At 40.2% G+C, this 16,984-nt stretch overlaps 1 protein-coding gene across 1 annotated transcript; it reads right to left on the bottom strand.

Annotated features, from left to right (window-relative positions):
• Positions 1-4,199: 4,199 nt before the first annotated feature.
• Positions 4,200-16,645, bottom strand: LOC140996467 (b(0,+)-type amino acid transporter 1-like). Its single transcript, XM_073466885.1, has 6 exons — positions 15,947-16,645; positions 5,532-5,665; positions 4,999-5,128; positions 4,781-4,905; positions 4,577-4,664; positions 4,200-4,484 (listed from the first exon to the last, which is right to left on the bottom strand). The coding sequence occupies exons 1-6, from the start codon at positions 16,643-16,645 to the stop codon at positions 4,254-4,256; spliced, it is 1,407 nt and encodes a 468-aa protein (XP_073322986.1). The 3' UTR covers positions 4,200-4,253.
• Between the last annotated feature and the right edge of the window lie 339 nt (positions 16,646-16,984).

The raw sequence follows: 16,984 nt of genomic DNA, 5'->3' as shown, positions 1-16,984 counted from the left end.
GTGAGCCACAAGCCACTGCTTAGCATGCAGCACTGCTTTTTGCAAAGTAAAACTCGAATCTATCCACTGTGCTGTCAGATTTAATAATGACTATGGACACACGTCTGAGCTCCAGATGTCAGTTGTGAAACCAACATTGTCAGCGTTTTCCAAATATTCCGAAATGAACTCGCACACTTGTGCCATTTTTCCATTACATCTGCCGATAATAAAAGCTTTAAAAGCTTTACAGGAAATGTTGTGTTTTCACCAGCAGCAACTAAAAATGACTCCTGAAACAGCTGAAAGCAAACACGATGAAACATTAAAACACAGCAGATGTAAGAACAAACAGGACAAGAGAAACTAAAGAGATTCAGTTAGAAGCTACAAAAGTACTGAGAGCTGAACACACTTAAAAACATCTTTCTCTCAGGTTGGTTGCTGCGATGCACTTTTCTTCTTGGTACTTGTCACCCGTAAAACAATTCCCAAAACTCCTTCCCATGGTGTTACTGCAAGTGTTTTATCGAGTTCATGGTGTTGAAGTTTCCAGCGGTGCTGCCACCCCTCAAAATACTTGCATTAAATAAATTGCACTCAGCTGTTTTGCTTCTTTCTTCCACTAGCTTAAAGTAATTCCACACAGCTGACATGATGACAGTTTCACTCAAACTCGCTCCAGCTAGTCACGTGACACACACCGCATTTATGGGAGAGTTTAGGCTAATAAATCAGATACATTAGTGAAGGCTCTATTCCGACACTCAAACACTAACAATGGCATTTTAACTCATCGTGTACTTCAATCAGTGATTGACCAACAGAATCAATAAAATAATGATTTATAAAAAAGATGTATGATCTTGAATGTAGTAATTGCCTGATTGACTGCATAAGTATTTAATCTCTCAATTTAAACAGGCAATAGACACCATTGGCACTGATTAGCTTTCCATCTACTTTACACTTGGCAGCAGTCACCCAAGTGTGTATGCGGTGAAGATCTTGATATATCTAAGTGTTATGCGAAGTCAACTGGACTTGCTTGAGTTTCTTGAAGAGCTCCCTCACTTCTGACTGACTAGTGGGAAGTCACAGGTATAAAACCATGTGGGGGCGTTAACCCTTACAGAGTCATTGAGGTCACATGTGAGTTCAGAGTTTCAGAATTGTTAAAGCAACATTATGTAGAAATTGGGATTTTGTCATTTGGGTAGCCACAGGTTTTAAGTGCTTCCCTGATATGTTTATTTTCCTTCTTCTTCCCCTCTGTTGCTGAGAGGGCTATGATAGTAGCTAGGCGTGAAATGTTTTAGGTAACCGAGTTGATACTGCTTGGTCTTAGCGGGGCTCCTTCTTTGTGTGACTTGGGGAATCCATGGGGTGGTTCTCCCAGGGTACAGTCGGTAATAGAGTGGTCTATCAATGATTTTGTCCTTTTACAATTTTTGGAGGTAGTCTATTACCGTCTTGCCTTTGCATACCACTTAGATATACCATGAACTGAATGACTGACCCAAACCAATGGAGGGACTAAACTTTGCAGTAACATCTGAACAAATATCGGTATCAGCTCTCATCACGGCCACAGAGTCTGTGGACACAACAGTCTCTGATTTAACGTTGTTGGCCAGCCTGAATCCCGCTGTCCTTTTCCTGTGACAGAGCATTAGCCAGGAGCAGCCTTAAGAGCAAGCTGGATTAGCACAGCTCTTATTCCGACTAATTTCTATTCCTCCCTGGATGGTCAGGTTGAAGACAAATTGTCTCAAAATCTGCATGCCCTTGATCCAAAGCGCCTGCGTTCCTCTCCAACACTGATGACAGTATTTCTACCCTAAGCAATACATGTTTCAGCAATAAAGCTGAAAAAAAATATATATAAGTTTGAAAAACAAAATCTGCAGAATGTAGATAAACTCTTCTCCAGACTCTGGTATGACTGTGCCCAGTTCAACATAACAAAGCCCCCCCAGCATGGCTGCAACATATTTGCAGACTCCCCTGTTCTTTGCTCATGTCCTGTGCCATATACTGTACCAAGTCTTGTTGGCAGTGGAGATAAACATTTGAACATTCATTGAATAGCACTTAACACACCTCAGAAGAAAACATTTCTTATTTTATTTCTTTACGGTGATCGTTAGGCAGGTCAATGTCACTGTGACATAGACTGTGTAATTAAACTAAATAACCTGCAGTGCAATAAAACCCCAAACACCTGTTCACTTACCTCACCAGCAGCATCGGAGGGGGGCAGTCTGGGTAGAAAGGAGCCACGACATACTGAGCAAAACCCAGCGCCAGGCCAGCAACACCAGCAGGTCTCACAAATGTCACAGAGCTGAAGATTAACATGAAGGCGAGGACTGGACCTGAAGTCCTGAGGATGTAGATGTACTCCCCCCTGATTCTCTTATAACAGTGCCCAGTTCAGCATAGCAGAGCCCCCCCCCCCTGCTGCTGAAGAACAGATTATGGACCTGCAGATATGATTTAAAAAAAGGATTTCATGATCTGCCAACTGCAGTCAAATCTTTTTAATTATCTTAAAGGGGCTCTGTGGAACTTCTGTCTGGTGCTGGAAGCCGGTTGTTAGTTTATGTATGTGGACTCCATTTTTAACTAACGTTAGCTACTGTTGCTCTCTGTTAACAGAGCAGAGAGAGGCACAGAGACGAGGCACTTGAGAACGTGCATTAGTCCTATCCTTTGAAATTAACAGTCCAGCAGTATTAAACAACTTAAACAAATTGTCCACAGGCTTGTATAGGCAACCAAGAGGGATGGGGAAATCAGATTTTTCACATCACCTTACAATCTGCTCACATATAGCCAATAAAAAAGTGATTTATACATGTCAATTACTTCAATTTATACAATTTCAAACATTTTCAACAGCACCAGCTCGACCATTTAAAACTCCATAGCACCCTTTAAATATAAAAAAGCTAAACCACCTTCTCTGCCCTGGATTAATGAGGGTGTGGGGCTTTTAAAAAGGCAATGCAGATCTATATAGTATCTGAAACTAATGAAAAATGCCCTTCACAGTTTCCCAAAACCCAAGTTGACTTATTCACATCGCTTGTTTTATCCAACCAACGGGCCAAAGCCACAAGATATTAACTCTACTATGATAGAAGATCAAAGAAAAACATAAAATATTAACAAGTGAAAAGCCAGAAAATCCAGTCTCCACTGCCATTTTCTGCGTCCTCCACTGCCTGCAGTCCTAGGAATGCCTTCCAGAGAACTACGGCGGCCTGGAGAGGACAATAGCCTACAGCCTGGCTCTGGGAGGGGACACTGACACCATAGCCTGCATGGCAGGGGCCATCGCTGGGGCCCACTATGGCATCGAGGCAGTTCCTCAGTCGTGGATAAGGTGCTGTGAGGGGGCGGAGGATGCAGACATAAACGCAGGGCGACTTCACATGCTGTACCACCAGTCATCACAGGGAGGCGGGAGTGGGACAGAGGAGCAGAGCAGTGCAGACGCAGCTGAAAGCCAGTCAAATGCTTCTAACGGCACAGAGAAGAAAACTGGAGCTGAGTGATTCTTCAACTGGAGTTTGACAAAAGGACTCTTGTGTATACACACACACACACACACACACACACACACACACACACACACACACACACACACACACACACACACACAAATTAAGAGTTACCCATGTAAACTTAAAAATATCTTTTTAGTTTTGGACCGTGTTGTAACCTGTGGTCAAGGGTGAGCTGTGAGTAGGGAAGCTGAACCAACCAAAACACCAGAGAGATGAGATTAAATGTATGATAACTGTCATACAAATATTCATTCCGTGTGCTTACCCAGTACATTTACACACATAAACACCTCTCTCCCTTCCCTGCACTTTCCCGTTTTGTGTTGAACGATCTTTTGTCATGTGAAAGTTGCACTATGATTTGGCCATGTCTCCTTTTATCCTTTTGGCAGATAACAATTATTTAATAAACTTTTTTTAAATTCACATAATCTGTGTGAGTGTTATTTTTTAACTTAAGGCTCAACAAGCAGATTTTGTCCTTGCATACTGTACAGTTCAGAAAAACAGTTGTTTCTGCATCATTTTATTGAAGTCATAAGTCACATACAGTTCTTTTAAAATTATAACACATAGTATTTAAAACAGTACACAGGTTATTGACAAAGGATGCTACAGTTTGATTCTTTGGTTCTTTTTGTTTCACACACCTTGAAGCTGCAATGTTTGAAAAAAAGCACAAACGGCAAACCTACTAAATCAGAGGTTTTTCTCTGCCGGGGCAACCTCTAGGAACAGCTGCAGGAACACTGTTAACTTGGTCAACAGTTCTGGGCAGAGCTTGTAATGGACGAAGGGTACGTATATTATAGCTCCACTGACGATAAATAAGGTCACATAGAGGTATTCAATCTGAGGATCGTCTATGATGGGTGCCAGCACCAGGAATATTGCTGCAAGGAGGACCAGTATGGGGAGTATAATGGGGACCTGTGGAGAGAGGAAGAGACATCTGATTCCAGTCTAACTTAAAAAAAGAGACATATGTGTTTATAATGATGATGAATGTGTGTGACACTGACCCTGTATGGTCTGGGAAGCTCTGGCTTCTTTATCTTGAGGTAGATAAGTCCAGACAGGGTGATGGCATAGAAAAACCAGGCAGTGAAACTGCAACAGTGATGAAGAGGAGTGTCAGACAAATGCAAACAAGTTATTTATTCTTAATACAAGTAATAAGGAAGAAGTGTCATACTAAATATATGACAAGCAGATTGGGCTTTCACCTGAAGTAGTTGACAATACTCTGGAAGTCTCCGGGGATAAGCACCAGCAGAGAGATAATGGTGGTGAAGATAAGGGCTGGAGATGGAGTCAGTCTGTGGACATGAGCCATTGCCAGAATATCTGGCTACAAAACAAACACAAGTTTGGGTGAAACTATGTGACAACCATCTTATACTGAATAATATATCACATGTCCATTAGGAAGAGAGACTCTCACCATGTGTCCTTCCCTGGCAGCAACAAAGCACACACGACCGCCGCTGAAGAACGTCCCGTTCAGTGAACCAAAAGCAGATAATGCTGCAGCCACAGACATGATCCAGCCCCAGCTCCCTAACACTTTATTCCTGTGGGAAAAGGCTGAAGTTCATAAAAAATGGATCTGGAGAGAAGGCAGAGATATTTACAGCCAATATCTCCAAAACAATGTACACCAAAACAATCTAGATGGATGATTAACACAACAAATCAAATTTTTTTTGATTTTGGCATGAACTGTCCCTTTAAGGCTAGTGGCTTGAGGCTACATTAGCTGCTACTAGCACAACACAAAACACCTGAAACTCAGACTAAACTCTAGATGACTGAGTAACAATGTGGGTAATGTGGGTGCCATGTTTTCAAGTTCAGGTGTAGAATAAAAAGAACAATATTCTGCTGCATCAGTTTTGACACTTTTTCCACAGTGTCATCGGGGTGGGTAGATCTACTCTTTTAAAATGAGGTGAACACCATGAAGCGTTGTCTTACCCCCAGGTTACTGCCACTGCGCTGGAGGACGTGAGCTCATTTGGTGTCATCACTGTCAGATAGCTCACATTCACCAGCAGATACAAGCCAGTCACCAGAGAAACGGCTATGATAACTGCCCTAGGAAGATTCACCTGAAAGAAAAAAGGCAGCACTATTTTGATGTTGTGGTAAACATATAAACATGAACAGCTGACATGATCTAGGCTTCGACCAACAAAATCTGAGAATTTTTTGGCCCCAATTTACAAAACTGTACAAAAACTTCCAATGAAGCTGGAAAGCAGAAAAAATGACAATGCACCACCTATGCACCCTTCACACAATATTCACACTGAGAAAAATGAGCATAGGTTACATGTGGATGTTCAAGGTAAGTTGTTGGACTAGATAACACAATGACTGAGTATGACAATGATTCATTTAAGGAATAAAACATCTTCCAAGTTCTAAATAAAATATTCAGGATCTGTCAGCTATGAAGTGAATGTTTTATCCATTTTCTTTCTTTGTTTTTATTTTAGAGTAAGAGATTAATTTTGTGAAGCAACATCAAAAGTGATTGAAAGAAATATGTGAATCTGTTTGAACTATTTGAACAGCAAGTGTTATCTTGTAAAAGGTTTTTGTTGATCACATTTGCTGACCTGTGATTCTATAGAGTCACTGCTTGTCTTACATGGTCCATTTTTAATGACATCATTTAGTGGCAACAGACAACTTTTCCCCCTTAGTGTTTCCATGATGTTATTGTTGGCACAGAAAGCGTGTCTATTGCCAATTTAAATTACATTACATTATTTCACAAAAATCAATTTCCAACAAAAAATAGTCAAGAATTTGAGGAGTTAACAAATCCATAACTACCTAACTACTTAAAGCCAGCCTTGATTGAAAATTGCCAATGTGACCTGCTTTTCCTGCCAAAAAACATTCTTTGATTTGCAGCTTGATGTTGTTTTTTCACATCACTGTCATTACTGCACACATGCACATGATAACAACGCTGGCAGGCACTCACATTTGTCTCAGTTAGATAAGAGCACAATTGCAGCAATAAAAACACACTTTGAGTATCTTTATGGTGCATGCAGAAACTTTAAAGCATTCTCCGAACTGATAAAAAGTCAACAGATTGGTGAACGGGTTTTGAAATAAGCATGATGAAAGCTGATGAAAAAGAAGTTATAAAATGAGTTTTTGGGTTTTGTTTCCCAATTTGGCATCAAGACACTGGTCTGGCTAAATATTTAACAAGGCATCTGCTGACTAGAGTAACTGTTGTACTGTTGAATAAAATACATAACAAATAATATAATACAGATATACATTTTCACCTCAGGTCTTTTCAGCTTCTCGTAGACATAATTCAAGTTGTACCATCCAGCGTAAGACCACAGTCCTTGATAAAAAGCCATTCCTAAATTGTTCAAAGAGTACTGAGTGCCTTTAAATGCATTCTCAACTTTCAAATTCTCCACAATTACACTGCTGCTCTGTACAAGCTCCACTATCCCTCCAATTACGATGAATGTCAGCGTCAGCACTTTGGCCACCAAAAAGACCACTTGGATTCTGATGGCAACCCGGACATTCATGACATTGACTATGGTAACAACCAGTATAGTCACAGCTGCGGCACACTTTACTACCAGCTGAGGAGGATGGCAGTCAGGGTAAAAGGGTGCTATCACATACTCTGCAATGCTCAATGCTGAAAACTAATACCGAGGCTGTGTACAAGAAGGGGATGAGCAGACTCTATTTCCTGAGGAAGCTGAGAGCCTTCAACATGTGCAGCAAGATGTTGGAGATCTTCTACCAGTCTGTTGTTGCCGGAGCAATTTTCTTTGCTGCTGTGTGTTGGGGCAGCAGCATCAGAGCCAGCGACACTGACAGACTTGATAAAATCATCAAGAAGGCTGGCTCCGTACTCGGTCTCAGGCTGGACTCTTCTGAGACCGTGGTGGAGAGGAGAACGCTGAAGAAACTTTTATCCATCATGGACAATGATCAGCACCCTCTCCATCACACAGTAGACAGACAGCGGAGTACCTTCTCTCACAGGCTGCTTCAGCTCCGCTGTCGAAGGGACAGATACAGGAAATCTTTCCTGCCACATGCCATCACACTGTATAATAACAGCTGAAACTCTGGTCATAAAATACAGTCTCTACGCACTTTATATGTTTTACACTGTTCTGCACCTCATCTGTTCACTGCACCTTATCTTTTATTTTGCACTACAATTAATACTGCTTGTGTATACATCAACACTGCTCATTTATACATTTTTATACATATTTTTTATATATATACATTTTTTATATTACATTTTATATTGCTATGTTAATATGTCTAGGTTGTTCTTTTTATTTCACTGTGTTGTCATTTGTCTCTGTGTGTAATGCTGCTGCTACACCTTAATTTCCCAGCTTGGGATCAATAAAGTATATCTATTCTATTCTATTCTATTCTATTCTATTCTATTCTATGCCGCTGCAGTAGCCCCAACTGGCTTCAAAACTATGGTAGTAGTGTATGCTGCAAAGAAAGCAGGACATGAACCATAGATCCTCAGTAGGTAGATGAACTCCCCACCAGATTCAGGAATGACTGTTCCAAGCTCGGTATAGGACAGTGCTGCAAACATAGTTACAACTCCTGAGAGAGCCCAGATCACCAGACTTGCTCCTGGGCTTCCAACGAAGGCCAGTATTAACTGTGGGGACATGAATATACCAGAGCCGATCATGGTTCCTGAAACAAATGCTACACCGCCAATCAACCCAATTTCCTGCTTCATTTTCAGAGCTTGTGGTTCTTTGTCCGCCATGGCTAAATAGATCCAAAGTCATAAGACGAAGGTACTGTAGTTGTTATTCACCCTCACAGAAGAGATACTGAAGAAGTGGGCATACACTTGATGACTGTACAAATCATTAAACCTGCAACACAGTAATTGGACAAGAGGCTGTAAAACGTACACAGTCAAGCATACACCGATCCCATCCCTCTGTGGGAGTCTCTAAGAATTACACACCCACAAATGTTTGCTTTGTAACCTACACTGGTTAACTGTAGTCATAAAAAAAATATTTCATGGCCTTGAATGTTTCCTCTTAAGAGACATGTTAACTCGCAACTACTTATATATCATGGGACTAGATAAACTAGGGATGGCTCGATACCACTTTTTCATGTCTGATACCGATGCCGATAAGACAACATTGAGTATCTGCCGATACCGATATTAATCCGATACAGCATTCCCCCTCTCTTAAACAACAACGCTTTAGATAATACATGTGTATGGAAGCACTTTACTTAAACTAGCCATTTAAAAAAAATGCTTAAACTGTAGAAGGAATATTCTACTTCTCTAAAGGAAGAAATACATAGACTACATCATGAATCAGTTTTGCAGTAGTGCTGCTTCTTGTTATTTTGACTTCTTTGCACACAGAACTTTTAGCTTTTGAGTATTTATGATACAGGTGTTTTAATCCCAGTGTAAAATACAGGACATAACTCAACACTCAATGTAGCCTATACCTCAATGACATAGCAAAAACAAGTTGCAGGGTTCTCCTGTGTGAGCCACAAGCCACTGCTTAGCATGCAGCACTGCTTTTTGCAAAGTAAAACTCGAATCTATCCACTGTGCTGTCAGATTTAATAATGACTATGGACACACGCCTGAGCTCCAGATGTCAGTTGTGAAACCAACATTGTCAGCGTTTTCCAAATATTCCGAAATGAACTCGCACACTTGTGCCATTTTTCCATTACATCTGCCGATAATAAAAGCTTTAAAAGCTTTACAGGAAATGTTGTGTTTTCACCAGCAGCAACTAAAAATGACTCCTGAAACAGCTGAAAGCAAACACGATGAAACATTAAAACACAGCAGATGTAAGAACAAACAGGACAAGAGAAACTAAAGAGATTCAGTTAGAAGCTACAAAAGTACTGAGAGCTGAACACACTTAAAAACATCTTTCTCTCAGGTTGGTTGCTGCGATGCACTTTTCTTCTTGGTACTTGTCACCCGTAAAACAATTCCCAAAACTCCTTCCCATGGTGTTACTGCAAGTGTTTTATCGAGTTCATGGTGTTGAAGTTTCCAGCGGTGCTGCCACTCCTCAAAATACTTGCATTAAATAAATTGCACTCAGCTGTTTTGCTTCTTTCTTCCACTAGCTTAAAGTAATTCCACACAGCTGACATGATGACAGTCTCACTCAAGCTTGCTCTAGCTAGTCACGTGACACACACCGCATTTATGGGAGAGTTTAGGCTAATAAATCAGAACGGATTATACATTTCCCCCTCTCAGATATCCGTTCCAGTCAATTTTGGCCAACATCGGACCAATACCGATAATATATATATTGGTTCAGTGCATCCCTCGATCATACTATTAATGTCCACCTTCCTCAGTCGCGGATATCTCATGGCCTTGAGTTACTCTCTATGAGAACGAATATCAAGATCCGGACAGTGGCTCCCTATCTTCCATTATTTTCTATGAGGCACATCTGCTCTTCTGGGGTATGACTGAATTTGGGGTGAACTTGATCATTTATATAAGAATGAGAATAAAGAAGTATATATGAACATATGACCCATCAAGTAAAAATAGTTTACACAATATACAGTACTGAATTGAATATTAACTCCAGTCTAATGCTTGTAAATCTTTATACTGTAAATCCAGATCTTGATTCTTCACTCACATTTGAACTTATCCCGTTATCACTTATCAGGAAATGATCATTCTTGTAGCATAGAGCAGTGGAGGCTCTATTCCGACACTCAAACACTAACAATGGCATTTTAACTCATTGTGTACTTTGATTTCAATCAGTGATTGACCAGCAGAATCAATAAAATAATGATTTATAAAAAAGATGTATGATCTTGAATGTAGTAATTGCCTGATTGACTGCATAAGTATTTAATCTCTCAATTTAAACAGGCAATATACACCACTGGCGTTTAGACTGGTTTCCAATTAAATCAATGTTGTCCGCCACCGGGCCTGGTGAAAATATGAAAATGAAGAGTGACTGGAGAACCAATCCATGGCAGCCTGGAATCCTTTCAATCTGCTTCATATATCATTATAGACCACATTAATGAATAAACTCAACTAATGTTTTGTCCCGTGTTGTTGGTAGTTGCTGTTTAAAAAGCAACCAGGTTGTCTTTGTGACAGCAGTATCAACAATAAGAGCAATTGGAAATGCTACAGGAGTGGGAAAGTTGTCTGTTTCCACTTTAATATTTTCTAAATCATAATTGTATTTTCATCATATATTATTAATAAAAACTGAAACTCTTACTTCTGGATGTTTCAGCTCTTCAGTTAAAAAATTCAAAGTGTTCCAGCCATCATAGGACCACAAGCCCTGATAGAAAGCAAGGCCAATTGAGCTGACATCAACATTTGTTCCCTCAAAAGACTTATCAAAATTCTCAGTGTGTCCCTGGAATAGCATCACAACACCGTGCAGGACGATCCCTGTCAGTGCCAGCGCTTTGACTGCCATGGTCACCACCTGGATGGCGGTGGCTGAGCGGACGTTCAGACAGTTAACTATAGCCAACACCATGATACCTCCTGCAGCCACGCACTTCACTAACAGTTGTGGAGGGGTGCAGCCGCTGTAAAAGGGGGCCACAACATATTCAGCAGCGCTCAGAGCAATTCCTGTGGCACTGGCAGGCCTCATGATGATGACATAGGTTAAGACATACGCGAAGGCCACCACTTTCCCTGCCGTCCGCAGAATGTAGATAAACTCTCCTCCAGACTCTGGTATGACTGTGCCCAGTTCAGCATAGCAGAGTCCCCCCAGCATGGCTATCAACCCACAGCAAGCCCATACAACAAAGCTGGCCCCAGGGCTCCCGATAGCAGACAGCACATACTGGGGAGATATGAATATCCCAGATCCAATCATGGTTCCAGCGATGAATGACACAGCTCCTATAAGCCCCACTTCCCTCCTCAGATTGAATCTCTGTTTGTCACTCTCCATTGTTTGAGAGCTGCTACGTCTTGCTCGGAGACATTCGCAGTATGAGGCATGCATACACATGCTCTGATTGAACTGGCTACAGATTAACAGGTCACTGTTAGGTAATGTTAGAGCCATGTTGGAGGTGAAATCAGCCTTCAACAAACAGTAAACCAAGGTGTGGTGTTGGTCTTAAACCTTGCTCACTACTTCCCTTAATCACATTTTCCATTTTTACAGCAAACATTGTTTGATATTTAGGAGTTTAGTTGTTGGTACATTTTTAGGGGTCAGTCTAAATGAGTAGGCTGAGTAGGAAAACAATCTCTAAAATGGAATAGAAAATCATGCATAAAAGTAGTAGTATACTAAAACTAGTATAGTCCTTTAAAACACTTATATTAACTCAAAATATGGGTTATCTGAACTCAGCAAAGAAGTATAACTTCCCATTGAGCTGAGATGTTTCTGCAACCCAACTCTGGGTCAGATTAACCCAGTGCTGTGTTTTTCCATATTTGACAGTAACAACCCAAGTTCCATTATTTTTTTTAGTGTGTGTTTTTTACGAAGCTATTGCTCTAGCTGACAGACCACCAACTTTAAGATTCTCCTGCTTATCTCTAAACCATTAACAAGACAAAGACAAATTGAAAATATAATATTGTATGCCTATTGACCTGAAATGTTCCCCAACTTCACAGTGAACAGAAATAACTAAATAAAAATGCATAAATAATTACTAACACATTATTTAATACCTTGGAACACCAGGATTATAATGTATTGTCACATCATAGTAATGTAAATCCATGCTAATACAATCATATAGCCTACTACTTTAATAATTACAATGGAAGATTTTCATGTTGTCGTATAAAGACTTGTACACAAACATGGTCAGCCAAATTTCTCTGAGTTTCTTATATGTTGCTTGGTGCATCAAACAACATTGTTTTGGGAATAATGTATCAGCAAAATTATAAGCTGCCTGTTGTTCAAGAATACAAATCATATAGTTTTGATGGGCTGCTGAAGAACAGATTATGGACCTGTAGATATGATTTAAAAAAAGGATTTCATGATCTGCCAACTGCAGTCAAATCTTTTTAATTATCTTAAAGGGGCTCTGTGGAACTTCTGTGTGGTGCTGGAAGCCGGTTGTTAGTTTATGTATGTGGACTCCATTTTTAACTAACGTTAGCTACTGTTGCTCTCTGTTAACAGAGCAGAGAGAGGCACAGAGACGAGGCACTTGAGAACGTGCATTAGTCCTATCCTTTGAAATTAACAGTCCAGCAGCATTAAACAACTTAAACAAATTGTCCACAGGCTTGTATAAGCAACCAAGAGAGACAGGGAAATCAGATTTTTCACGTCACCTTACAATCTGCTCACATATAGCCAATAAAAAAGTGATTTATACATGTCAATTACTTCAATTTACACAATTTCAAACATTTTCAACAGCACCAGCTCGACTATTTAAACTCCGTAGCACCCTTAAAATATAAAAAAGCTAAACCACCTTCTCTGCCCTGGATTAATGAGGGTGTGGGGCTTTTAAAAAGGCAATGCAGAAGAGCAGACCACAGGTGGAAGAAAGATAAACTTCCTGACTCTCATGCATCTCTCAAAAATTGAATGTTATCTGACCAAGTTGCTGTCAAAAACACTTGGTTTTCAGTACTTCTCAAATCTCATCTCTGACCAGGGTCACAACCCCAGAGTCCATTTTAAGACAAACAATTCTGTTGTCAGTCCTTCATTTAACTCTTCCATTGTTGCATGCCCTGAAACATGTGAGGAATTTCTCAACTATTTCACTGATACAATTTCAGAGATTAGACAATTTATATTCCCAGACTCTAGAGAGATTGACATATATTCTTGTCGTACCTCTCACTTAACCCACTTTCATCAAATCTCTCTGCAAACTCTATAAGATACCGTTGGAGTTCTAAACTCCTCCACCTGCGCAGCTTACTGTTTTCCTATGTGGATTTTAAAGGTAGTTATTGAGACAGTTGGTCCGGATATTTTAGTTATTGTAAATCACTCTTTATCCACTGGTGAATTTCCTTCTAATTTTAAACATGCAACTGTTTATCCCCTTCTTAAGAAACCTTCCCTCGACCCTAATGTTTTAAGCAATTGTAGACTGATATCCAAGCAACCATTTTTTTTTTTCAAAAACTTTAGAAAAAATATTCTTTGTACAATTGACCTCCTTTATGAATGCTAATCTCATCTTTGACACATTCCAATCAGGTTTTTGTTTTTTCCATAGCACAGAGACTGCTCTGGTTTAGGTCTCAAATGACATACTGCTCAATACAGATGCAGGTTTTTACTTGGTTTTAATTCTTCTTGATCTTAGCTCAGCTTTAGATACAGGTGACAATAACATTTTAATCAACAGTCTAGAGTCTTTTGTTGGCATTTGTGATGTGGCGTTGGACTGGTTTATTTCTTACCCGACAAAAACATAATTTTCTGTTAAAAACGGTGAGTCTTCACCTCCGGGGTTCCACTTTGTTCCATTTTAGGTCCCTTGCCATTTTCTATCTACTTACTCCCACTGGGTCAGATAATCAGCAAATACAACATTAATTACCATTGCTATGCTGATGACACTCAACTTTATGTCCCGCTGAAACCAAGTAGTAATAACATGTCTTCTATATTGTCTTGCTTGAATGACATCAAATGTTGGATGTCTAAAAACTCTCTTAGTCTGAACGACTCTGAGACTGAAATGATTATATTCACTCCCTCCAATTCTTGGAAGGACATCTATCAGTTTATGTGTGGTTAAGGCCCTTAATCTATCCATGTAAAAGACGTGGCCAGAAACCTTGGTGTGGTTTTGGACTCAGGTCTCTCTTTTAATACTCAGGGGTCGAAAGTTGGGCAGTCTTGCTTCCATCAGCTTGGACTGATCTCTAAGGTTAGACTCTTTCTCTCTTTTTCAGATTTAGGAAAGGTTATTCATTCAACTACTGTATTGCACTGTACTCTGGCATCAGTAAGGGAAACATTCATAAGCTTCAGTTAATTCAAAATGAATCTCAGGGCTCACACGTGTCCTTAATGACTCTGTAAGGACACACCCACATAGAGTAAAAGACTGCAAACTCCCCTCCAGTTAGTTAGAACTGAAGAAGCCTCTTGGATGAGAGGTGAAACATCTTCAAGAAACTGAAACAAGTCCAGTTGTCTACGATACAGCCCTTAGGACTTGTTTGTTAATTTAGTGTGTTATTCAGTGTGGCTATTGGAGCAGTTAGTGCATACACATATAGACAATGTGGACATGATTACAAATACAAATACAGCGACAGACTAGAGAAGGCAATCTCTCGAATAAATTGCTTTGTGAATGCTGGATGTTGAAAAACTGACGCTAAACTGTATTGCTGGCTTAAAAAGTGAACAATACCATAAAAGGAAACAACAAAACAGGGGACATTGTGACAAGAAATGAACACAATAATTTTAAAAATAACTTAACTGAAAATAAAGAGGAAGAAATGGAGACGATAAAATGAAAAGTGAGACAGAGACAAAATTAAAATAATGGAGGGCGTGATATGTTTGGGTTTAGATGCATTGCAGGCAACTTTTGGAGGATGGGTTAAGTGTTTGGAATTATTGATTTTTTCTCTGTTCATACATAGGCCCACATATATACACATCGACATACATATTGTTTTCATTTCCCCCCTATGCCTTTTTTTAAAATTATTTTTCTTCCCCCCTTTTTCTTCATTTCCCTTCCTCAGCTACATGCTTACATTGCCATTTAGGATTTTGTTTTTGTGACAAAAGTTAAGGCTACAACTAAGGATGAAATATTTCTCTTCCCAGAAATGTTTAACTGGTAGCCAGAGCCATGGGATATGAAGTGTTACCTATTGGTACAAGATATGAGATGGTACAGTTAAAAGTGGTTTGTTTGATTTGGCAACTTCAACACTTTCAGTAGCAGTTGTGAATTTGATGTCACTGAGGAAAGTAGGTTTGGTATTGCTTTTTCTTTTTTTTTCAGACACACAGGTGCCAAATATAATTATTTTTATTATAGTTATAGTTAGTTATAGTTATTATTTTCATTTTAGTTGTCATCTGGATGCAACATATTTGCAGACTCCCCTGTTCTTTGCTCATGTCCTGTGTACTGTACCAAGTCATGTTGGCAGTGGAGATAAACGTTTGAACATTCATTGAATAGCACTTAGTTTTTCACCTCGGAAAAAAACATTTATTATTTTATTTCTTTATGGTGATCATTGGGCAGAAGGTCAGTGTCACTGTGACATAGACTGTGTAATCGGTCCAACCAAATAACCTGCAGTGCAATAAAACCCAAAACACCTGTTCACTTACCTCTGGGCGTTTCAACTCTTCGGTAACATAATTGAGATTATTCCAGCCATCATAGGACCACAGTCCCTGGTAGAAAGCAATGCCAATTGGATTTATTCCTACATTTGTGTTCTCAAAGGAGTCTTCAAAGTTTTCAGTGTGCCCTCTGACAAGCATCACCACACCTCCAATTACGATGACTGCCAGGGACAGAACTTTGGCCACCATAAAAAACACTTGGACTGACATGGAAAGGCGAACATTCAGGCAGTTCACAACAGCCAGCACTAGAATTGATGCTGCAGCCATGCACTTCACCAGCAGCATCGGAGGGGGGCAGTCTGGGTAGAAAGGAGCCACGACATACTGAGCAAAACCCAGCGCCAGGCCAGCAACACCAGCAGGTCTCACAAATGTCACAGAGCTGAAGATTAACATGAAGGCGAGGACTGGACTTGAAGTCCTGAGGATGTAGATGTACTCCCCACCTGATTCTCTTATAACAGTGCCCAGCTCAACGTAGCAGAAAGACACCATTATCACCAGTACACCACAGGCAGCCCACACCACCAAGCTGGCTCCGGGGCTGCCGATGGAATAGAGCACTGTCTGCGGGGTCATGAAGATTCCAGCTCCAATCATTGTCCCTGCAATGAGGGACACGGCTCCCAACAGCCCTACTTCCCGCTTCAGGTTGAGTTTCTGTGTCTTGTCATCCATAGTCACAGCCTGTCTGATTTCTGACACCTCTGCCTGTGCACAAAACACTGCAAGTCTGTGGCAAAAGTCACTCTTGCAGCAACTCATGGAGTTAATAATTATGTGGGTTGGTCATACTACTGATTGTATTTATATGAGCCTGTTTGGCTTTCTAACTTTGTTGAACAGTGTACGCAGTGTAGGTCATATCTTTGTCAGCTGTGCTCCTTTCTTTTGTAGCATGAGGTCAGAGATGCAGTACACCTGAGTAAGCAGGACTCAGAAGTCTTAAATCAGACCTGTTAGATCCTCTCACACTCTTCTGCTAGTCTATCAAGTGACATTGTTCTTCGTTTGTGT

The sequence above is a fragment of the Pagrus major genome, chromosome 5 (assembly GCF_040436345.1).
Source record: "Pagrus major chromosome 5, Pma_NU_1.0".
NCBI classification, from domain to species: domain Eukaryota; kingdom Metazoa; phylum Chordata; class Actinopteri; order Spariformes; family Sparidae; genus Pagrus; species Pagrus major.
Note: the sequence above shows the minus strand (reverse complement) of the source record. Positions and strands in the feature narration are given on the sequence as shown.

Coding starts and splice junctions, on each gene's coding strand:
- LOC140996467 (XM_073466885.1), bottom strand. CDS start 16,645: ATGGATGACAAGACACAGAAACTCAACCTGAAGCGGGAAGTAGGGCTG. Junction 5,666..15,946: donor AAGAGTTGAAACGCCCAGAG/GTAAGTGAACAG, acceptor TTTTTCTTTCAG/GTGAATCTTCCTAGGGCAGT. Junction 4,906..4,998: donor CTGCCAGGGAAGGACACATG/GTGAGAGTCTCT, acceptor TTTGTTTTGTAG/CCAGATATTCTGGCAATGGC.